At 46.7% G+C, this 24,180-nt stretch overlaps 1 protein-coding gene across 3 annotated transcripts in view; it reads left to right on the top strand.

The window, feature by feature from the left end:
* LOC121277124 (kinesin-like protein KIF27) overlaps window positions 1-24,180 on the top strand; it is a 127,949-nt gene that overhangs the window by 46,493 nt on the left and 57,276 nt on the right. For all 3 annotated transcript variants that reach the window (XR_005942812.1, XM_041186161.1, XM_041186160.1), the window contains exon 11: window positions 14,160-14,365. Coding sequence is in view for 2 of the 3 variants with exons in the window: in XM_041186161.1 (XP_041042095.1) it covers window positions 14,160-14,365 (206 nt within the window). In the remaining variant the exon portion in view is untranslated. The remainder of the gene's footprint in view (window positions 1-14,159; window positions 14,366-24,180) is intronic.

The following is a 24,180-nucleotide window of genomic DNA, read 5'->3' as shown; positions in this document are numbered from 1 at the left end:
GGGTTTCCAATCTCCACCCTCCAAGACCTCACCTTGGAATCTTCTCCCAAACAGACACTTTCTCTCAGATGCCTTCCGCAAGGGTTCACCTCCAGGGTTTCAAGTTTCAAACCTTCCTTCTGATGTTCCTCTTCCCTGTGACGCCACATGCATTCAAGCTGTCTTCCATACACTCTCACTGACTCAGCCATCAACAGTACCACTACTTCACATGCCCATGCCAAAGAGCTACAGACTTTCAGTTGTCCCTTTGGACCTTCTTGCCTCTTGCAAGCTGTTCTCACTTTAAATCTGCTTTCTGCAACTTTTGTCTCTTTAAATCTGAAGCTTGGAGCCTTTCTCTCTGCCCCTCACTCTTAACTTCATTAACAGGACCTTTTCCAGGTTCCTGCCCTTCCTTTGACTAGAAGGTCTGCTTGAGATTTTCTCCCGGTCCACTCCCCTGGATTTTGGGATTTTTTTTAGCTTGGGATTTGCTATCTGTTCCTTCTGCTCCAATCTCTCTCTGGCAGCTACTTTCAGCCAATTTTAGCTTGGGACTGGCTATCTGTCCCTTCTGGGTGGCTTCTGTTTGGCAGCCGTCTTCAAAACTGCCTTTCTAGTTCTTTCTGTGTGTCTGTGGGAGGGACCTGCCTCACTGGACCCCTGTTGCTAGTCAACAGCACTGTTTTCCTTCTACTCTTGTTTGCTTAACTTAGTTGCAGCCGTAAAACTCTCATTAGAAATGCAAACACCTTTTAAAGTAAAACTAAAACTCAATTTGACCTTTCTTAACACACAGAAAGAGAAACACAAATCAAATTTAAACATTTTTTTAAAGCTAAACTCATTCCTAACACTCTCAAATACAAATATAACTTACTTAAGCTATATCTGTTTCCTAACTCCTTATCTAACTGTCCTGCAACATCCAGGGATCTGTGCACTCCCAGTTCCCTTTGTTCCTCCACACTTCAGTATCCTGCCATTTATTGTGTATTCCCTTATTTGCCTTTCCCAAATGCATCACTTCACACTTTTCCAGTTTGCATTCCATTTGCTACTTTTCTACCCACTTTGATATCTCCCTGCTGCCTACAGTTTTCTTCCTTATAATCAAACACACAACCAACTTTTGTATCATCTGCAGACTTCTTAATCATACCATGCACATTGAAGTCTAGTTCATTGATATACATCACATAAAAAAGACAATGGGCTTAGTTCTGAGATCCATGAAATCTCACTGGAAACAGCCTTCCAGTCACTAAAACAGCTATCGACCATTGTCTTTTGGTTTCTGCCACACTTTTGGATCCAGCTTGCCACTTGTATTTGGATCCCTTGAGCTCTTACTTTTCTGATCAATCTACCATGTGGGACTTTGTCAAAAGTCTTGTTAAAATCCATGCAGATGACGTCAACCATGTTACCCTCATTAACTGTCCTTATTACCACCTCAAATTTTTTTTTTGCTATTATATTAAAAAATGAAGGAATGAAAAATAAAGTTAATTACATTTTGGAAATGATCATTATTGTTTCCCCGTAAATAAATATCTACTTATAGTTCTCATTCTACTTCATCCTATTTTTTTATTCATTCATGGGATGTAGGCGTCTCTGGCTTGGCCAGCATTTATTGCCCATCCCTAAATGCCCTTGGTGAGTTGCTTTCTTGAACCGCTGCAGTCCATGTAGTGCAGGTACATCCACAGTGCTTCCCACGCTCCTGACCTACAGACACCCAGGGCGGAGAGGGAAGAGGACCTCCTCATGAACCTGCTCCTGGGCCTGGCCAAGCTGACCATTAACAGGTCCAGGCAGTGGGTAATCGAGGAGGTCGTCCAACCCAACCGTCTGCCCCTCTTCTGTGGCTATGTGCGCAGCCGAGTGTCCCTGGAGAGGGAGCACGCAGTGACCGCTGGCACCATCAAGGCCTTACATGCTCAGTGGGCACCGCGGGGACTGGGGTATTTTATTGACCCCTTTGATCGCATTTTGGTTTGATGTTTATAAGTTTCCTTTAAATTTAGTATTTTACTTTTGCAGAATCCCTTTAAGGGGCTGCCTTTTATTTTGTCCCTGATTTTGTTAATTTAGTTTAATTGGTTTGACTCAAAGTTACACCTAGAGTGCTGTTAGGGAGGGAGCTCTAGAATTTTTATCCTGTGACAGTGAAGGAACGGCCATATATTTCCAAGTCAGGATGGTGAGTGGCTTGGAGGTGGTGGTGTTCCCATGCATCTGCTACCCTTGTGCTTCTAGATGGTAGCGGTCCTGCATTTGGAAGCTACTGTCTAAGGAGCCTTGCTGAGTTCCTGCAGTGGACCTTGTAGATGGTACACACTGCTGCCGCTTTGCATTGGTGGTGGGGGGAGTGAATGTTTGTGGATGTGGTGCTAATCAAGCAGGCTGCTTTGTCCTGGATGGTGTCAAGCTTCTTGAGTGTTGTTGAAGCTGCACTCATCCAGGCAATTGGAGAGTATTCCATCGCACCCCTGACCTGTGCCTTGTAGATGTGGACAGACTTTGGGGAGTCAGGAGGTGAATTGCTCACCACACGATTCCTAGCCACTGACCTGCTCTTGTAGCTGCAGTATTTATATGGCTGATCCAGGTCAGTTTTTGGTTAATGGTCACCCCCAATATGTTGATAGTGGGGGATTCAGCAATGGTAATGCCATTGAATGTCAAGGGGTGATGGCTAGATACTGTTTTGTTGGAGATGTTCATTACCTGGCACTAGTGTGGCACGAATATAACTTGTCAGGTCAAGTCTGGATATTGTCCAGCTCTTGCTGCATTTGGATATAGACTGCTTCAGTATCTAAGGAGTCGCGAATGGTGCTGAACGTTGTGCAATTGTCAGCGAACACCCCCACTTCTGACCTTATGATGGAAGGAAGGTCATTGGTGAAACAGCTGAAGATGGTTGGATTTGGACACTACCCTGAAGAACTCTTGCAGCGATATCTTGGGACTGAGATGATTGACCTCCAACAACCACAATCACCTTCCTTTGTGCTAGGTATAACTCCAACCAGTGGAGAGTTTTCCCTCTGGTTCCCATTGACTTCAGTTTTGCTAGGGCTCCCTGATGCCACACCCTGTCAAATGCGGCCTTGATATCAAGGGCAGTCACTTTCACCCCACCTCTGGAGTTCAGCTCTTTAGTCCATGTTTGAACCAAGGCTGTAATGAGGTCAGGAGCTGAGTGATCTGACTATGTTTGTTTTTTACTTGAAAGTGTGCTTGCAGAGTAGCTGAACTCTGGGAAACCAAAAGTGCTAATGCTGTATAAAACCAAAAGGAAGTATTCCTCATTAAAAACTGGCTGACCTGAGTTGTCATGCTCACAGCTCAGAAATAGTGTATTAGGAGACCGCAAAATATGTCACTTTATGAATATATCAAGTTGTTTTTTTGTTTAAAAATAATAGAGAGGTTTTAAGGTTGAAATGGCCACATGATGGGTGAAATTTAATCCAGGCAACAAGGGTATCGTCTGCTGGGTGGAGAGCCGGCGAGAGCCCACAACACCCACTTTGGGAAAGTCCCATATTAAGTGCCAGCAGTGGGCCTTCCCCAGGATCAAGGAACCCGGGGGTGGAAATCCCACCTCCTGGGAGCTGCCAGCCAATCGGAGGCCGTCAGCTCTCCAGTTCAGGTAGCACCACTGCGGGAGTGGTGGCAGCTCCCAGCAATGCATCTATCGGAGGCCCAGAATTGGTGCGAGATCCAGGGCACAGGTAAGTGTGAGGTGGAATGTGAGTTGTGAAGAGGGGACAAGGTGTAGTCAGGCCAAAGGGCAGATTGAGCCTCAGTGACCCCCTTCCTGGTGTTGGGTCTCTTGATCAGGCACCGAGTGTCTTTGAATGAGGGACCCCCCAAACTTCTGCCGGGAGCTCAAAAACAAACAAGACATGGTCCCCTACGTGGAGACTACTCCCACCCACTACTGGTTGAATGCCAGCAGCAGTGGGCTAAGATCCGTAAGTGGACATTAATTAAGGCATGCCTCCTTCATGGGCCCACTTTTCCAATTGGAGGCCTCCCTGCACCAAGGTCTGTCCCCCAACTCCTGGGTACGCCTCTTCTGATGCACCTCCCCTCATCCTTACCCTGAGACCCATCCCTTTGCCCCCATCTCCCCCATCTGGGGCCCCCTCTCCTGATCCCACCAAGAAGCCCTCAACATATCTGTCATCCGGCTTCTGGTTCCTTTTTGGCTGGGTCTGGATGTAGCCCCCTGATTGGCCGCCCTCCTGGTGGTGTTGCGAGGACCAGAGTTGCCAGCCAATCAGATTGGCCAGAAGCTCTCAGAGGAGGGAGTTCCTCCCCACATAGGACCAGAAGTCTGGCCCTGAGCCACTTAATACTCCTCTGAGCGTTGAATGGTTGCAGGTCAGCCAATGGAGTGGGAGCAGGTTTCACAACTTCTTTGGTGGTATTGCAATAAACTCCACCACCCATAAAATCCTGCCCTTGGTGTCAAATTTGGTGTCAAATTTTGTTTGATAATGCTCTTGTGAAGCATGTTGGTATACTATGTTAAAGATACTATATAAATACATATAGTTATTGTTGTTGTTGTGTAAATAGAGTGAATGTGCATCCCTAAACAAAGTTAGCTGTCATTCTTGAAGTGACAGGAGAGGGTCAGAAAGACATTACAAAAGTTAGAAGATTTACAGCTGCCTGGGTCCAATAGAGAGCCCTTGAATGCCACTGATGAATAAGAAGTTTCTGAGAGTAAGGGAAATGAGAAACATGCCAACTAGTCCAAATACAGCTATCAGGATTTTAAATGGATCTACCAAGGAACAGAGAAGGGAATGGAAATGGAAGTTTGTCACTCATTGTGCCAGGATGCTAACAGCATCATTCCAGAGGAAGGCAGGGCAAACAACTCCACTCTGTCAGTTCTGTCACTGGAAATCTGAAATAAAGACAAAGTACTGGAAATACTCAGGTCTGGTAGCTTCTGTGGAGAGAGAAGAATGTCCTGAAGAAGAGTCACATTGGACTCAAAATGTTAACTCTGCTTCTCTCTCCATAAATGCTGTCACACCTGCTGAGTTTTTCCAGCACTTATTGTTTTAAAGTTCCTGAAATCGTTGTTGATACTGTAAGCGTTTCAGTAATAAGCTGAACTAATTGCATTTGCAATACACCTATAACAACAACTTGTATTTATATATCACCTCTAATGTGGTAAAAAGTCCACTGAAACATTATCAAACAAAATTTGACACTGAACCATCTAAGGAGATGTTAGGATAAATGCCCAAAAGCTTGGCCAAAGAAGTATGTTTTATAGAGCTTCATAAAGGAGGAAAGGGAGGTAAAGAGGCCGAGAGATTAAAATTGGGGATGCTCAAAAGGCCAGAATTGGAGAAGCACAGATATCTTAAAGGGTAGTAGGGCTGGTGGAAATTAGAGTGATAGAAAGTGGTAAGACCATGGAGGGGTTTGAAAGCAAGGATGAGGGATTGCTCAACCTGGAGTCAATATAGATCTAAGAGCACAAGGATGTTGGCGAATGGGATTGATCCAAATTAGGACATGGGCAGCAGAGTTTTGGATGGCCTCAATTTTATGGACAGCAGAGTATGGAAGGCAGGCCAAAATTAGTCAGGCCTATAGATAACAAGGCATGAATGAGGATTTCAGCAGCATTGCTGGGGCAGGGGCAGAGTCGGCCAATGTTACAGAAGTGCAAATAGGTGGTCTTAGATGGTAGAAATTTGTGGTTGGTGACTCATGTCGTGATTATATATGACACCAAGGTTGTGAGCAGTCTGATTCAGCCTCAAATTGTTTCCAGGGTGAAGGCTGGAGTCAGTAGTTAGGGAATGGAGTTTGTGGCAGGATCCAAAGACAATGGGCCCACCTGCCATAACCTCGCCACTTCATCACACCAGGTGCCATATTTAAACTCCAGCTGTGCGCACCAGATCCCAGTGCTTTCAGGCCACGACTGCTGCAGGGAAGATGTCCACAAAAGGCAAGAAGACTGCAGCCCCCAGGTTTGGCATCGTGTCACTGGAACGCCTTTTGGATGCCGTGGAGGCCTGCCGTGATGTCCTCTACCCCCACTCTGGCAGCAGGACGGGCAGCGGTGTGAACATCCTAGCTTGGGAGGTGATGGCAGCTGTGGTCATCACCAGTACCCTTCAAAATAGGACAACCACTTAGTGCCACAAGAGGATGAATGATCTCCTCCGTTCTGCCGGGGCAAGTCACTCTTCTCATCAGTCTCAATTCACACAATCTCAAATGCATCACACATTCACAGGGGTCTCACCCACTACCAGTTCAAGGCACATCAACATTCACCCTCTCACACACACCTTCATTGTCCTCATCCCATCCATTGAACTACTCACCACCCACACATACCAGGCATACTTATCATCTGACCTGGCAGGCATCCTACTTACACTCTTCCCACCTCTATTCATGTAGGACAAGCTGGCACATAACAAGAGAGAGAGGTCACAGACAGGTGGAGGAATGCCTGACATCAAGATCCTCACGGACTTTGAAAACAGAGCCATCCAGCTGGCTGGTGACGATGTGGACCATTCCTGCGCTGACGGTGAGGTCGGCGGAGCTCTACCAAGTGAGGATCCAGCAGTGCAACATCCATCAGACAACCATGCTATGAGTAATGTATCTTGTTTCACAGGCCACTGCCATGCACTAATTATTTCCTCCTGCTTCCGCAGACATATCAGGGAAACAGCCGCCGGAGTCCATGATCCAAGGCCTCCAGTCAAGCCCCGAAGAAATTTCTGAAGAGGAATCAGAAGACACCCTCCTTGAAGTCCCGCCTCAGCACTCACCCACACCCTCCATCAGCGCAGAGACTCAGTAGGACCTAGCTTTAAAATAGCCCTCGGGATTACAATCTGGTGAGCACATTACACTGTCTAATCCACAGCAGGTGGTGGCAGGAACTTCCCAGGTGTCCGGCACTTAGAGGACTGCTGGAGGCCAGAATGTTGCTGAGTCTGAGTCAGATGACAAGCCTCTGGACTCGGTCATGTCATAGCTGCTGGAGCTGCAAAGGCAAGCTTGGGAACATCAGGAAGGGATTTCCGCAGCATTTCTCAGATTGCGAGGCACAATGGAAGAGTCCATCTGCCTTCAGGCTGAGGTGATGGCGCCAGCATGCCAATGCACTGAGGTCAACACTGGTAGGATGGCGGCCACCATGGAGACCTTGGTTCAGGCGTCTCTCCTGCATTTCTGCACGGGCTCAACTCCATCACTGATGCCATAGATCGCCTCCAACAGCGTGTACGCGAGAGGAGTGCGGGGCAGCTTGATCTCTCAACTACCCCTTCTCCTCAAGGAGTCAGCCTGGGGCCATTGGGCACCCATAGGGAGGAGGATCTGCAGGTATCCCCCTTGGAGCCATTCAGCCAGGTGACCCCGGGAGTGTCTCACCCGTCCAAATCCCCTCTTCCTGTGAAGTCAGCAGCTCCAGCTCCACAGGCTGAGGAGGGTACCACTGCCACACAGCAGGGCCCCGAAAGTAGGCCGGCACCCTCCAGGTCTCGGCCCTCCAGAGGACACCTGCCAAGGTCATCACAGACAGGGTATCACAATCATCAGGCTACCCCCACCTCTGCTGTGGATGTCCAGGGAGCACCAAGATGTAGAGGCCGGGTTAGGAAAGTTAAGAAGATGTAACTCTTTTTGGAGTTGAACAATTAAACTAAATTGACAAAATGAAGGACAAATCAAGCACAGCCCCTAATTCAGGTCAGCTGTAAAACTAAAGACAAAATTTAAAGGAAACTTATGACTTTAAACCAAAATGTGATTAAAGGGGTCAATAAAGTGCCCCAGTCTCCGCGGTGCCCATCGAGCATGGAAGGCCTCGAGTGTGCCGGCAGACACCGTGTGCTCCCTCTCCAGGGACATCCGGCTGCGAACATAGCCGCGGAAGAGGGACAAACAATCGGGCGGGACTCCCCCATCGATCGCCCGCTGCCTGGACCTGTTAATGGCCAACTTGGCCAGGCCCAGGAGCAAGTTCACGAGGAGGTCCTCCTCCTTCCCGACCCCCTTCCGCACCAGGTGATTAAGAAGATGTAGCTGCACAGCCTGGGCACAGGTGTTAATCACTTGTACATACTGTTCACTCTTGTCAGTAAACTGCTAAGAATGTTTCCCTGCCTATGGGTCCTTGTTCTGGTGAGCAGTGTTCTTGTCACTCGGATGCGAAATCTTTCTGCACAAGATAAAGGCAGGCGTCTCAGTCCAGGGCCTCTTCCCTGTGCTCTGAGCAGCCTTCAGACCAAAGTGGTGGTCCAGCCTTACACTCCCTAGACACATAACTGATGTCTGCACCTCAACGATGCTTGTTATTGCTGCCAGAATGTAGTGGGCAGGTGTCACAGAGTTCCCTCATTCTCTCTGTGTGCTCTCAGCACCCTTAAGGTGGGACTGGCCCTCATCTCTTCAGCACCTGTAACCAGTGACACTGTGCTCCTGAAAGGATCAGGTTCTGAAGGCAGTTAAAGGATCAGATGCTTCTAAAGTTTCATTGCTGCATCTCTGTGATATGACCCTGATCACAGAGTACAAGCCAGCTGCCCTCGACCTGCCAGGAGTCAGACATTCTCAGAGGCTAGATGTGAAGATGTGTGGAGTGTCCTCGCTGCATGTTGTCATTATCCTCCTGCAATCAAGTGACTATTAGGGCCTCCACTGCATCTCCTTGACAGGAGTATTATCACGGAGGGTAGGTGCGCTGCCATAAGCCAGACTGGAGCCAAACATTCACAGATGCAATGTGAGGATCTGTGGGGTCTCCTCACTGCATGTTGTCATCCTCCTCCACAAATCTAGCAGCTATGAGGGTCTCCTGAGTGTGCCTGCCTCGTCTGGCCAGGGTCTCATTGCCCATCATCCCCACCTTCAAGGTACTCCTCACCCTCATCCCCGTCGGCATCCTCCTCATCCAAGAAGACATCCAGTTCCTCCATCTACTCCTCAGCCAGCTCGTCCCCCCATTGAAGCACCAGGTTGTAAAGTGCACAGCAGACAACAATGAGTGACACCCTCTGTGGACTATATTGCAGTGCTCCATAAGACTGGTCTAGGCTCCGGAACCTCATTTTCAGCATCCCGATGGTTTGCTCCACCAAGTTGTGAGTTGCAGCATGAGCCTTGTTAGCCCTTTGCTCTGCTGCAGTCTGAGGCCGCTGTGCAGGTGTCATCAGCCACATCATCTGCTTGTCCCTGAGTAGCCATTCCTGCAGCTTCTGTGGACCTTGGAATACATCCATGATCTGCGACCGACTGAGAATGTAGGAGTCGTGCACATTCCCTGAAAACCGTGCACAGACCTGCAAGGTGCATTTCTGGTTGTTGCACACAAGCTGCGCATTAGGTGAATGGAATCCCTTGCGGATGATATAGTTGACCACATGTTGTGATGGAGACCTGAGCGCCACGTGAGTGCAGTCAATCACACCCTGCACCTGTGGGTAAATCCAATCGGTCTTGCGTCCTGGCTGTCCTGGACCCGGGCGAAATGCACAAAGTTGTGTGCCCTTGTGAAGATGGCATCCGTGACCTCATGGATGCATTTGTGAGTAGAGGCTTGTGAGATCCCACAGAGATCATCTGTGGAGTCCTGAAAGGAGCCACTGGCATAGAAATTGAGCACTGTAATCACTTTCATGGCCACTGGCAGTGGATGTCCTCTATGTCCCTGTGGTGCCAAATTCTGCAGTAGCTGGCAGGTGTGACCAACCAGCTCCCTAGACATGCGCAGTCTTCACCAACACTGGTTCTCAGTAATAAAAGGCAGCATCTGTAGTGTCGTTAAGCGCCGACCAGCGATGTCTCACTGTGGCTCTTAGGCAGCATGTGCAGGAACCCCAGCCCCCCCTTCCAGGCGGTGCTGCCCCTCCCTCCATGCTGCCATGCACCACAGTCGCTCTCTCCTCCATCACCTTCACTCTCTAAGCCACAAGGCATTGAGCTAGTTCACCAGGTTCCATGATTCTCAAGTTCTTCTGCAGGATAAAAGAGAGAGACACGTAGGTTAGCATGGGTGTACTAGGAACCCATCCTGTTTAAGTATGAAGACCCCTTAACGCATCACGGAGCATGCTGACTGCCACTTGGGTGGCCAGAGATTAGTGCGCTGCATGGTTGCCTGAAACTCCACCCACCTCTGCCCCACTCCACCCGACTGATTGGTGGCAGCTTTGCCCTCAGCTCAGGCGCAGGCAATCTCCTAATCTGCACCTCAAGGCTACATTGTTAGCTTGAACCATGGGGGAGACTGATCCAAACTGGGATGCTGACATTCCAAAGGGCTGTGAACGCCTCCACCAGTGACTGCTCCATGGCCAGCTTTAGCAAGGAGATTGTTTTTCAGTCGACTAAAATGCTCATGAATTTGCAGTCTGTGCTTCAGGGCTGAAAAGCTTTGGAGCACTTGCTGGCACTTAATGATTCTACATTGCTTGAGTGGGCAGATAAGCTAGAAGTCCAACTCCTCAATCATATCAATGGCTGCGCCTCAGTTCTGCCTCATCTGCAGAAGAATGATCACTTTATAGGAGGTGAACCTAATGCTTGGCCACTTGCCTAACCCAGTTACACCCCCCCACCCCAAATGCTTGTGTGCCACATTCAACCACAAGGCAGCCCTTGCCCCTCCATCCCCCACCGCAAAGTCACCTCAACCGCAAGACAGCCCTTGACCCACCCCCTCCCCACCCAAAAGGGGCTGAAACTTGAATTCCAACAGGACAGTACTGGCAGTACTGGCAAGCGCTGCACATGGTTGCTGAGTACTCATCTCCGAGTTCCTCTCAAAGTTCACACCTTTTATATGCTGTTGTGAAACACATGGGCATGCTTTCCTGCCGATGTGGACGGACGATCCAGCAGGGCGGGGTGTTGGGGAACAATTCCAGCGGGCTGGCCTAATAATGATATGCAGATGTATTACAATGAGGTTCCCGACGTCTGATGGCATGAAATGCGGCCCGCCATTGGCGGGCTGAGTGGCCAATTGCAAGCTGGCTTCGTGCCGTCATGAAACTGATCACGCCACTGAATATGCCCGACACCGGCGGGCATGGAAAATCCCAGCCAGTGGCTTTGGTCTTCCCATTATATGGAAGAAATTTCTTATCCATTGGTGGATATCGGAGCAGTACTGAGACACTTTAGAGACAGTGAAGGAGGCGAGAGAGATGGCAATGAGGTAGAACTGGGTGTTGTGAATGTCCATGTCACTGAAAGGCAGCTTGAAGATATAAAATAAGAGAGGGCTAAGGATAGATCCTTGGGTGACACCAGAGGTGACGGTGCAAGAGTGCGAAGAGAAGTCATTGGAAGGTGGTTTTCTGGCCACAACTGCATAGATAAGAATGAAACCAGATGTGTGCTAAACTAGCTGAACTAATGGAAGCCATCTAATATTGTTAACTTGTCAGCAATTTAAAGAGTCAGTTGTAAACTAATCTCACCATTATGTCAATCCTTGTTGCAAAGCTTAACATCAGTTTATAATGAGCAAGTTAATGCTGAATTACTATGACACAGCTGAACTGCCTTCATTACTTGTCAAGTAACCATATCTATTAAATAATTTATATTATTAATATTTAAGACTTAAATGCTGATCAGTTGATTATCAATCAGCCTGTAAATCCTTCCAATATGCCTGGTGGCAGTAAGAGTGGGAAAGTTTCCTGGTCAGCCATACTGCAGAAGGCAACGGCAAACAATTGCAGTATTTTGCCAAGCATAATCATAGACTAATCCAATTGAATTCCATGATCACCAATGCCCTCTTAGAACACGGTACATGAAGGAGGAGGAAGAAGTGCTGTTAATTTGATCAGAAGGTTTTAAAGAATAAATGTTAATTCATGCTTTTTATGGTCTGACTACTTCGTTTATTATACATCAACATGGGGTTAATTCAAACAGTGGTTTATGCATTTCCTAATATAGACACAATATTGTAGATGTTAATATATTCTAAACTGTTTGATGCTCTTAAGACTGTTTGATGAGCCAAATTTAAGCATTATTTCTTCCCTGGGCTGTGATTAAAGGGATGCGATTATGGATTCATCTGGGGCCCTTTTTTTTATAAATATTCCTTTCAAATTGCCTTTCACGATTTACTGAAGTGCTTATTCCATTGTTTATGCAAATATGTGAAGCTTAATTTTTGTTGTTGTCATCAGTGGCAGCATCCTTCCATCTATGTAAGATGATAGACATGCAATAAATCAAATCCTTTGCAGATGGGGGAAGGTTCATATGGTGCACTTTTGCTGATGGCTGAAGTGACCAATCCACAAGAGGCAAGTTCCACACATGCTGGATATGAAGTGGTTATCAGGTATCATTGTGGGTTGTTGTTTTCGGTGTTGGCGCCTGTTGTCAAGGCACTGTAGCCACTGATCATCGTGGTGATGCATGCTGGCCGACTGGTGATGTCAACCATTCCCTCTGTCATTGGCTAGTGTCTCCCGGGTGTGAAAATTGATGATGTTGTTGATCTTAATGGCACCCTTGCAAGCATCCTTGAAGCAGAGCTTTCAGTGTCCTACTGGTCTCCTGGCTCCGGCATACAGAACATCCTTGGATAAACGTGTGTTTGCCATCCTATGAATGTGCCTGAGCCAGTGAAGTTGCCTCTGCTCGACGAGCGCCAGCATACTTGTGAGATTTGCCTTCGAGAGGACTGCCACATTCATGATTTTGTCCTTCCATGAGATATCCAGAAAGCACTGAAAATTCCTTTCTTGATGACTTTAAGTCCATGTTACACGGCCATACAACAACGTAGAGAACGCAGACGTCATAAACCAACACCTTGGTTCTGAGGGTTAGCTTGATGTTATCCCATGGACATTTCATGAGTTGGCCAAAGGTGGTAGCTCTTTTCCTATGCATATGTTGTCTGCATCAAGAAACTGATTGCCTCTGACCAAGGATCCAAGGAAGCAGAATTTGCAAACCACTTCCAGAGGGGTGTTACTTCAAGTGATCAAGGGTGGAGATGTGACACCTTATCCCATAACCACCATTTTCTTGATCCTTATAGTAAGGAAGAACAAGTTACAGGAGTGGGAGAGACAATATATGAGCCTTTGTAGTTGAGTTTCTATGTGAGGGACTAGTGCAGAGGAATCATCAGCACAGAGGAGTTCTCTAGTCAAGATGTGGTGCATTTTTGTCTACACTTTCAATCTGGACAGATTAAAGAGCTAGCCATCTGACCTAGTTTGCAGGTAAACTCCTATATCTGCAGGGAAGGCAAAGGAGTGGAGCATGGAAAAAAATACCAAACAAAGTGGGGACTAAGACACAGCCCTCTTGCACTCCATTCTTCACCCTGAAACTGTTGGAAGTGGTGCTGTGAAACTGTAGAGTACAATGCATGTTGTCGCGCAAGGAGCAGATGAGGCTGAGGAGCTTTGGCATACAACCAATTTTCCCCAAAATCTTGTAGAGTCCTATGCTGCTGATGGTGCCGAATGTGATCATGCAAGTAAGGTAAAGAGTGAGCCTGTGTGAGGCCTCGAACGTCCCATCTTCCTGGAAACCAGGCCCAGTTCCGCCACCAGCCAACTGCTGAACCCAATTCTCCCAGTGCAAAGAGAACCTGCTGCGGCCCAGCTCCCCATGCACACACCTTACATCTTGGTCAGAGGCAAGATGTGGGAAACTTAATTGTACCAATTGTTAAAATTCTTGTTGATTGCACGTAGTCATCCACCTTCATTAAAAAAAATTGAACCTTTATACCGGGTAGGAATAGGGAAAATACTTAAGGCCATGGTGAGACAGCCTCTTTTAAAAAGAGTCCATATTCCATAATCTCTTGCATTGGGTTATAGGTCTCATTTTAATATACATGAGGACAAATGGGACAATCGAGTATGACTACATAATGGTTAGCTTTTCAACAATTGGGTGCCATAGACTCTCTTACTTAATTGGGAGTCTTAAAAAAGTAAGATAAAATCTGCTTTATTTTCTGAGATGACTGGAGGTAACATTCTTTTTTTTTAAAAGAGTTGTCCAACTTTGTCTTTATTGTTGTTATTGTCATATTTTATTACTGATGAATTTATTGTATCTCTATCTATTTATTTGTTAATTTATTCATTCAGGTCAGGACGCCCAGGCTGTGAACCGACAGTATTACCAAAAGATCACTCAGTTAGAACAAGAAGCTGAGCAGGCCAAGACTGAGCTGTCAGAAGCTCAGAAACAACTACAGGAACTGGAGAACAAGGAACTCAGGGATGCTACAGAGAAAGCGAAGCTACAAAGAGAATTCCGCAAGAAAATGGAAACAGCCAAAGATAAAATGCAGGTTAGACATTTATATAGTAAAGTAAGAATGCTCAAGATGGATTCAGTAAATAAAATTCACAAATCAGACAATAGTTTCTAGAGCAAGTGTTTCAAAACAGCTGTTATAATTCAGGCCTGATACTTTTTCTCTTGTGCTGTGACTTTATGAATGAAACACCAGGCTGCAAGGTAAACAATTAATTATTTTATCCCAGAGACATGCTAGTGTACAGTACTCCACCACAAGCACCTGTTCCCTCAAACTGACAACTAAATTCACTAGCCCTCGAAACTAGACTTGGAGATCGTGTGTGATTAATCCGCACCCTGTTATGTGCAATGTGGGCAGCGTGTCAACTTCATACTGCTTCCACATTTGAATGATCTCTGCACCCAGACAGCCCTAGCTGTGCTGTTCACATCAGCAGGGCACCAATATTACGGGTTATTAGCCCTACTTAAAGCTGGGGTCTTGGTGAGTTCACATCTGGAGTATTGTGTGCAGCTTTGGCCTCCTTACCTAAGAAAGGATATACTTACCAGAAAGGGACTGCAGCGAAGGTTCACCAGACTGATTCCTGAGATGGCAGGATTGTTGCCTGAGGAGAGATTGGGCTGACTAGGCCTGTATTCATGGGAGTTTAGAAGAATGAGAGGGGATCTCATGGAAACATAAAATTCTGACAGGGCTGAACAGACTGGATGCAGGGATGATGATGGGGGTTCTAGAACAAGGGGTCACAATCTCAGGATAGGGGGATAGCCCATTTAGGACTAAGATGAGGAGAAAATCTTCACTCAGAGGGTGGTGAACCTGTGGAATCCACTACCACAGAGGGTTGTGGAGGCCAAGTCACTGAATATATTTAAGAAGGAAATAGATAGATTTCTAGACTTTAAAGGCATCAAGGGGTTTGGGGAGAGAGCAGGAGTATGGCATTGAGAGAGAGGATCAGCCATGATCATATTGAATGGCAGAGCAAGCTCAAAGGGCTGAATGACCTAGTTCTGCTATTTTTTGTTTCTAGCCGGCCCTACTGAAGGCCAGCTTCCGCCTCTCAAAGAGGAAATGCATTGTGGCTTGAGCAGGTGCTGGCAGCCGTGCTTGAAGAGAACTTGACCTGGGAAAGAGTAGGGGCTGGCACAACATGGGAGAGTGGGTTCCAAACATTTTGGATGCTGCATTGGTGGTCTGCGTGGAAGAGGTTGAAAGGAGGAAAGATGGTCTATATCCACAGGAGGGAAGAAGGCCTTCCAGAAACATAGCTGAAAGGCTGTGGGAGCAGGTAGCCTTGGAGGTCAATGCCAGGAGTCAAAACCCAAGGACCTGAATGCAATGGCACAGGAAGTCCAGTGACCTCACGAGTAACCAAGAGCTGTGAGCACATCTTCAAGTGTCAAATCCTACCAACTGTATCCTCAGCCTTAGTACTACTCACCTACCAACAATGTTTATCAATTGGGCCTCATACCTAATATTCCCCATATGCTTCACCTCACTGTCACACATTCGGGACTCCTTCAAACCTCACACCCACCTCTCACGGCTTGCACAAACTGTCAGCTTTTTAACCATGACAGCCACGTCACTGAAACCTATTCCATAACACTCACTGACACACTTCTCTTTCTCTTGCAGGCGAAGGTTGTCCACAACCTGAGGCAGCCAGGAGATAACCAGAGGGGGCAGGTGCACCCCTGCATATGTTCTAAATCAGATGGGGGAGATGTTGCTGGCTGTATTGGGACACCCATTGCTGAGGCTGTGGCTAGGGCATAGCTGAAACCAGCAACGATGATGTTGTTCTGGTACCTAATTCTCTTTCTCACCTCCCACTTTCCCTCAAACTATAACAAAAACAGAATTACCTGGAAAAACTCAGCAGGTCTGGCAGCATCGGCGGAGAAGAAAAGAGTTGACGTTTCGAGTCCTCATGACCCTTCGACAGAACTGGGTCAGTTCTGTCAGAACTGGACTGTTCTGTCGAAGGGTCATGAGGACTCGAAACATCAACTCTTTTCTTCTCCGCCGATGCTGCCAGACCTGCTGAGTTTTTCCAGGTAATTCTGTTTTTTTTTTTGGATTTCCAGCATCCGCAGTTTTTTTGGGTTTTTTTCCCTCAAACTATGTTCTCTTCCAATTTATAAGCGACAAATGGCATAAAGGTTCATCTCCCTGCACCAGAGCCTTGCCCTTGTACCTTTTCCCATTTAGATGTAACTTAACCAGTGAGTGGAGGAAAGTCTAGAAGAAAGTGATGATGAGGACAAAGCAGCATTACTTCATTTCACATTCATAGCTACCAGCTCAGATACTGACATTGTACACATCTAAGAGGATAGATTAGAGACAGGATCTGCATGCAGTGAGATATCAGGTGTGAGTGGGCTACCCCTGAGCAGGAGGCAAGGATAGCGCAGATTCAGTTTGCTAAAAGGAAGATTCAAACACTGATTCTGCTGCACAGGACTATGATGAGGACTTGCAGGGGGCTGCCTACAGAAGAACTCTCCTGAGTAGAGCACTGGGGAGTCTGTCAGAATACCTGCAGTCAGAATACAAGCAATCAGTGTCGAGACCATGGAAAAACTCAGCATCAACTTGTGCAGAGCTTGGAGCCCATCCTTTCCGGCATAGAAGTGGTGGTGATTTCCATTCACAAGCTTGTGGACCAAACTAAAATGCAGCAACTGATGGCTGATGCCTCAATTTTACAAACAACAACCACCCAATGTCTGATTTCTGCAGTAGAAACTTGGACTGCTGTCATGCAAGACTGCCAACATGGTTATGGATTACGGTGTACAAAGGGGTTTGCAGGGTGCCAAACCAGTTCGGGGATCTATTTTCCAACAGATTACTAGGATTGCTGAAGTGCTGTTGCAGCAGAGTGGCCGCAGCTCCATGGGTGATGAAACTGCTGTCCTTTCCTGGCATTCTGTCAATGACCTTGCTGCTCTCTATCAGTCCGCCAGCAGAGCTGCCTTGAACTGCATGTGGTGTAGGTACATCCACAGTGTTGTAATGTAGGAAGTTCCAGAATTTTGACCAAGCAACAGTGAAGACACAGCAATATTGTTCTAAGTCAGGATGGTGTGTGACTTGGAAGGAAACTTGCAGGTGGTGGTGTTTCCATGCGCTTGTTGCCATGTTCTTCTAAGTGGTAGAGGTCGTGACTTTGCAAGATGCTGTTGAAGGAGAATATGTAGAGATTGCAGAGCTCTGAGATGCAGAGGGATCTGGGTTTCCTAGTGCATGAATCACAAAAGGCTAGTATGCAAGTACAGCATGTAATTAGGAAAGCTACTAGACTTATCATTTATTGCGAGGGAAGTTGAATACAGAACTTGGGAGGTTATGCTTCAGTTGTACAGGGCACTAGTGAGACCACATTTTGAGTACTGTGTACAGTATTGGTCACCTTGTTTAAGGAAGGATGTAAATGCATTGGAAGCAGTTCAGAGAATGTTTACCAGACTAATACCTGGAATGGGTGGGTTGTCTTATGAGGAAAGGTTGGACAGACCAGGCTTGTATCCGCTGGAGTTTAGAAGAGCGAGAGGCGACTTGATTGAAACACAAAATCCTCAGGGGTCTTGACAGGGTGGATATGGAGAGGAGGAGTGGACCTCCGTTAGAAGGGCAGCAGGAGATAAAAACAGGCAGCAGAGAGTCCCTTCAACCTGTTTCTACCTGTCAGAGCAAAAATGTGACGTCAAAGCAAAACAGGTGGGTGGTTGGTCGGTATCTTCCATGTCGCATTTGGTTGGCCAAGTGGTTTAAATCAGGAGACGTTATTACAGCTGAAGAGTACAGTTAAGAAAGTCACTTTTAAAATATTTAACATCCAAATTAATTAATTAAATAGAATAGAGGTGGTTGGGCAGGTGATGTGCTGCAGCTGTAGTATGTGGGTGCTGGTGGATGCCGATGTGATCCACGGTGACTACCTCTGCAGCAAGTGTTGGCTGCTTGAGGAACTCCTGCTCAGAGTTGACGAGCTGGAGTCTGAGTTGCAGACACTGCGACACATTAGGGAGGGGGAGAGTTACTTGAACTCTGTGTTTCAGGAGACAGTCACACCCCTTAGATTAATTACTTCAAATTTGGACCGTGATCAGGGACAGGAAGGTGTGACTGCGGGTGAGGCAGGTACGGGGATCCAGAATTTAGCTTTGGGGGAGCCTCAGCCGGTGCCCTTGTCCAATAGGGTGCTACAATTGTCATGGGTGATTTTAATCTGCATATTGACTGGACAGATCAGATTGGCAGGGGTAACATGGAAAATGAATTTGTAAAGTGCATCAGGGATTGTTTCTTAGAGCAATATGTTGAAGAAGCCACCTGGGAACAGGCTGTTTTAGATCTAATAATGTATAATGAGTTGGGATTAATAAGAGACATCATAGTTAAGGATCCTCTAAGGGGGTAGCGATTACAACATGGTAGAATTTCACATTCAGTTGGAGGGCGAGCAACTTGGGTCTCAAACCAGTGTCCTCAACTTAAATAAGGGCAATTACAAAGGTATGAAGAAAGTTGTCTAAAGCAGACTGGACAAATAGACTAAGGAGAAAGTCAGTGGATGAGCAGTGGTAGACATTTAAGCAGGTATTTCATTACACTCAGCAAACATGTATCCCGGTCAAAAAGAAGTACTCAATGAGAAAGATGAACCACTTGTGGTTAACAAAGACAGTCAAGGAGAGTATCCAATCAAAAACTAAGGCTTACAAAGCGATGAAAACTAGTGGTAGGCCGGAGGATTGAGAATTTTTTAGGAACCAGCAGTGAATGACTAAAAAGCTAATAAAGAGGGAGAAAATTGATTATGAAAGTAAATGGGCAAGAAATATAAAAGCAAACAGCAAGAGCTTCTATGGGTTTATAAAAAGAGAGTGGCTGAAAGGAGCATGGGACCCTTAGAGGATGTGACTGGAGAATTAATAATTGGGAACAGGAAAAAGGCAGATAATTTAAACCAATATTTTGCATTGGTCTTCACAGTGGAGGACACTAAAAACATCCCAAAGATATTAGATAAGCAAGGAGCTAGTAGGAGGAAGGATCTTATATCAATCTCTAATATGAGGGACAAAGTATTTGACAAACTAATGGGACTAAAGCCCCCAGGACCTGATGGCCTGCATCCAAGAGTTTTAAAGGAAGTGGCTGCACAGATAGTGGAGGCATTGGTCAAAATATTCCAGAACTCACTGGATTCCGGGAGGATCCCAGTATATTGGAAAACCACTAATGTGAGTGGGCGAAAACTTGGCAGATGGAGTTTAATGTAGGGAAGTGTGAGATCATGCACTTTGGTAGGAAGAATCAAAAGGCAGACTATTATTTAAATGGAAAGATACTCCAAAAAAGTGCAGCACAGAGGGATCTGGGTGCTCTTGTGCATGAAACACAAAAAGTTAGCATGCAGGTGCAACAAGTAATTAAGAAGACAAATGGAATTTTGGCCTGTGTTGCGAGGGGGGTTGGAGTTTAAAAATAGGGAAGTCTTGTTACAACTATACAGGGTGTTGGTGAGGCTGCATCTGGAGTACTGTGTACAGTTTTGGTCTCTGTATTTAAAGAAAGGATATACTGGCATTGGAGGCAGTTCAAAAGACATTCACTAGGCTGATTCCTGGGATGAAGGGGTTGACTTATCAAGAACGGCTAAACAGGTTAGGCCTTTATTCATTAGAGTTTGGAATGATGAGGTGTGATCTTATTGAAACGTACAAGATTCTGAGGGGGCTTGACAGATGTTGAGAAGATGTTTCCACTAGTGGGGGGATCTCGAACTAGGGGACATAGTTACAGAATAAGGGGGCACTCATTTAAAACTGAGATGCAAAGGAATTTCTTCTCAGAGGGTAGTGAATGTCCGGAATTCTCTACCCCAGAGAGTTGTGGAGGCTAGATCACTAAGAGTATTTAAACAGGGAGGTAGATAGATTTTTGAAATATCAGGGAATTGAGGGCTTTGAGGAGCTGGCACGAAAGAGGAGTTGAGGCCTGGGGCAGATCAGCCATGAACTTATTGAATGGTGGGGTAGGCTTGAGGGGCCAACTCCTGTTGTAATATCTTAAGTTCTTATGTTTCCTCTTGTGGAAAAATTTAGAACTAGGGGTGAATGTTTAAAAATAAGAGTTCGCCCATTTGAAACAGGAATGAGACTAAATTTTTCCTCTCAGAGGGTCGTGAGTCTTTGGAACTCTCTTACTGAAAAGGTGGTGGAAACAGAGCCTTTGAATATTTTTAAGGCAGAGATGGATAGATTCTTGGTAAGCAAGGTGGGGTGATAGGTTATCAGTGGTAGGTGGGATGCAGATTTCCGGTTACTATCAGATCAGCCATGATCTTATTGAGTGGTGGAGGAGGCTCGAGGGGCTGAATGGCCTGCTCCTGCTTCTTGTTCATATGTTCGTAAGTTGCTGCAGTGCAGCTTGTTGTTAAGGACAGGAGGGGGAGAGTTAATTTCTCCTCTCATCACCTGTCTGTAAATGGAGAGGTTTTTCTGATTAGCTTCCCCCTTTATAGGTGGTAACATATTTCCCAACCACTCGGGTTTTGGGGTGATCCAATTTCTATTAATAACCCCGGAGCAAACTCGAGATAAGATGAACTCAAAGGGTCAGTTTATTTGCACACACTCAAAACGCAGGAGGAGGGTCGCAACATTGCCCCCTATGCATTCATACAGTAAAAGGGAAAGCGAAAATAAATATTTACAGTGCAGAGAACACAGAGAAAAAGAATATTGTTTCATGTGGGTTCCAGTGTCCAGAATCAAAGTTCAATGAGGTATTCCTTCACGGATGTCAGCAGGTTAAAAAATGATGCTGCATAATGCACTTTTCCGGTGGCGTTGACTTCACGCAATGAGATAGGCATGCAGAGATGAATCAGACTTGTAGGCAATGGTACAGAATTTCCAGCAGAAGCAGTGTAGATGGGGGCCAGGTGTCTAACCTGAGCAGAGCTCCTTTTCGGTGAGGCTGCTAGTAGGATGGTAAAACGGCAGACTGAGGCATTGCAGTACAGCAAAGCAATACTATTGGTTCGACAAACTAGAGGTCCATGTCACATGACTCCCACCTCTTCACACTGTTTTTGACAAAGGGTGGAATTTTCCATGCCTGCTGGCATTGGGCATGTTCAGCAATGTGAGTGGACAATATAGCGAGAAGGCCAAAAATCGGTTTCACGATGTCCTGAGGCCAGTTTGCGATCGTCTTCTTAGCCTGCCAACAGCAGGCCACATTTCCCGGGAGATCCTCATTGTAATATACCTGCATATCATTAAAAAGCCAGCCCACTGGAATCATCCACCCGCGCTGGATCTTCCGCCCATGTCAGCAGGAAAACACGCTGGTGCAGAACACATCTTGACAAGTGTGACGTGGGGAAGTCAGGACTTACCACCGGGGCCTTGATCACGTTGCGAACATCCACAGAGCAGAAGGAACCTGACAGCAACTGGAGGAATGTCCATGGCATGCTGGGTGGATTCTAAAGGACATGGCTTCATCGCAAAGTAGCCCACAGAAGGTGGAAAGTCACCATTTAGAGTCTGCTCATGATGGATGAAGGTGAATGGGGTAGAGAGGAAGGCCCAGTGTGTTTGGGAGGGGAAGATGTACCGGGGGGGATGGTGTGGGAGAGGGAGGTCTAGAATTGACTGGAAGAGGAAGAGGTGTCGGTTGGGGGGGGGGGTTGCGGGGAGTGGATGGTGAGGTTGGGAGCAGGGGCAAAAAAGCTGTCGGGGGGTGTGAGGTTGCCAGAGGGGGTGAGGTTGGGGGGGACCAAAGGTGTCAGTGGGGAGGTTAGAGGGAAGGGACTATGGGGAGGAGGGGTAATAGGGGAGAAACCAGCAGCTGTGGAGGTAAGTGTAAGGGGGGGGAGGAAGGCATAAGCGAAGGACTCCAGAGGGGGGAAGGAGTCCTGGGGGTGCGGATGACGTCCAGGTGAACATGCAAGGGAGGACTCCCGGGGAGCAAACTGAGGGTGGGTGTGGTATGAGAAAATGGTGAGAATGACCGAGGGCAGAGTAAAGTGGGAGGTTGAGGATGCGATTGTATCAGTAGAAGGCACGGCAAGTGTGGTTGGTGGGGACTTGGAGTCAAAGATCCTGGGGGTGGGAAGGAGGAGGTCGGGGAGGTTAATGTGGATGGGGGTGGGATTTTCGGGAAGGACAAGAACGTGCATGTTCACCTGTGGGCCAGATGCTCTCTCTGTGGTAACAGAGGATGAGGTTGAAGGGGTATAGGCAAAGGGGACTTGGAGAGAGAGGACAGCCTCTGAGATTGCTGAGTGGATGACCCAGGGGTGTCCAGCTGCTGCTGCTCCTCCCTTCAGGTGCCTGGGGGCCCTGGCCTGATTCCTTGAGGGGAAGGAGCACCTGGGAGGATGTCAAGGTGCCCCATTTTCCTCTCGCACCGCCACTGCAGGAACTTTCCCATGGCTCCCACAATGGAGTGCAGTACTGCACACATCTCCGCGTTCTGTTGGACCAAGGTCTCCATGCTGTCCGCCATCCTTCTGTTATGGCACAATTGCTGGTAAATGCTGAGCTGCCCAAATCCCAGAGGGAAACTTAAAAAAGCTGCCAAAACAGTTTTTGCAATTTGTATAGTATGAGGAGAGGTCCTGAAATCAGGAAATTATGTCCCAGACTACTTGTGATGATTTTGTAGTAGAGTAAACGTTTATTAAAAGAAAATAAGAGAAAAAAAAACACAATTACACTTAGACACTAGAATGGCTTCACACAGTAGACATTACTTTAAAACAGTTCCACAAGGTCTTACCTATCCTCAGAATTAACCTTCCCCTTTTCTGTTCAGCAACTATCCTTTATAGATTTTCAAAATCTATGGAATTCCAGTAATTTTTTACCACAGAGTGTCTTTTTTCCTTGAGGTGTCCTCTGAGGCTGACAGCAACTCGGTCTTCTTGTCTGGCCTTGTTCACACTGTCTTCTGGGAGTTCTATCCAGCTATCCTGCTGTGTTCTAGGAGATCTGACCAGCTACCCCCACCCAGGCATCAGTATTTCCTTAAATACATCCCTTCTCTTTGATCTCTCTATTGTCTCAAGCAGTCTTTTCAGAAATGCTTTCTTCCCAGAATTGATTAAACCCATATCGTTACCCTAGCTCATGGACCTGTAAAAACAAACTTACCCTATCGTTACCTTACTTACACCGTTTACAACCTGCATATATCCCTCTTTAAACTAAAACAACTCCATTCAAAAAAACACTCATGTTCTTGCTTTATGTAAAACTTTGATTGAAGTTCCTCTTGGTTCATTAACATATCAAAGCCACTTCTTACTGTTGGTTTTAGACTTGTGCAGTCACTCTGGCTCTTACTTCAATTACCTCAACTGCCTGTCTTCCAGTACATAAGAAAAATGACAGTGATATTAGCAGATGAAAAATATTAGAATTGCTTGTTTTCTTGACACTTCCCATTGACCTCCATGCGCACACATGTGGGCACCACCTCATCAGATAGCAGGCGGATGCACTCCTCTGACTCGCATGCCACTCTGTTGAGGGCTTCCAACAGCTCTACGTGATGTTCCCCTGCCTTCTGCTGACTGTGCAGGATGAGTTTGAAGGCTAAATCCAGAAGGTTGTCATCTGACTTGGACCTCACAGATGCCTCTTCTTCAGCAGTCCTCCAAGTGCTGGGGAGCTCAGCTGAACCTGAATCTTCTTGCTGCGGACACGTGCCTTTGCAGTGACCACCAGCTTGTGAACCAAAGCCTGCTGTAGATCCAGGTCCCACAGGTGTGTCTCTCTGCACTGATGGACGGTGTGGAT

This window comes from Carcharodon carcharias, chromosome 4 (genome assembly GCF_017639515.1).
Source record: "Carcharodon carcharias isolate sCarCar2 chromosome 4, sCarCar2.pri, whole genome shotgun sequence".
Taxonomy (NCBI): Eukaryota; Metazoa; Chordata; class Chondrichthyes; order Lamniformes; family Lamnidae; genus Carcharodon; species Carcharodon carcharias.
Note: the sequence above shows the minus strand (reverse complement) of the source record. Positions and strands in the feature narration are given on the sequence as shown.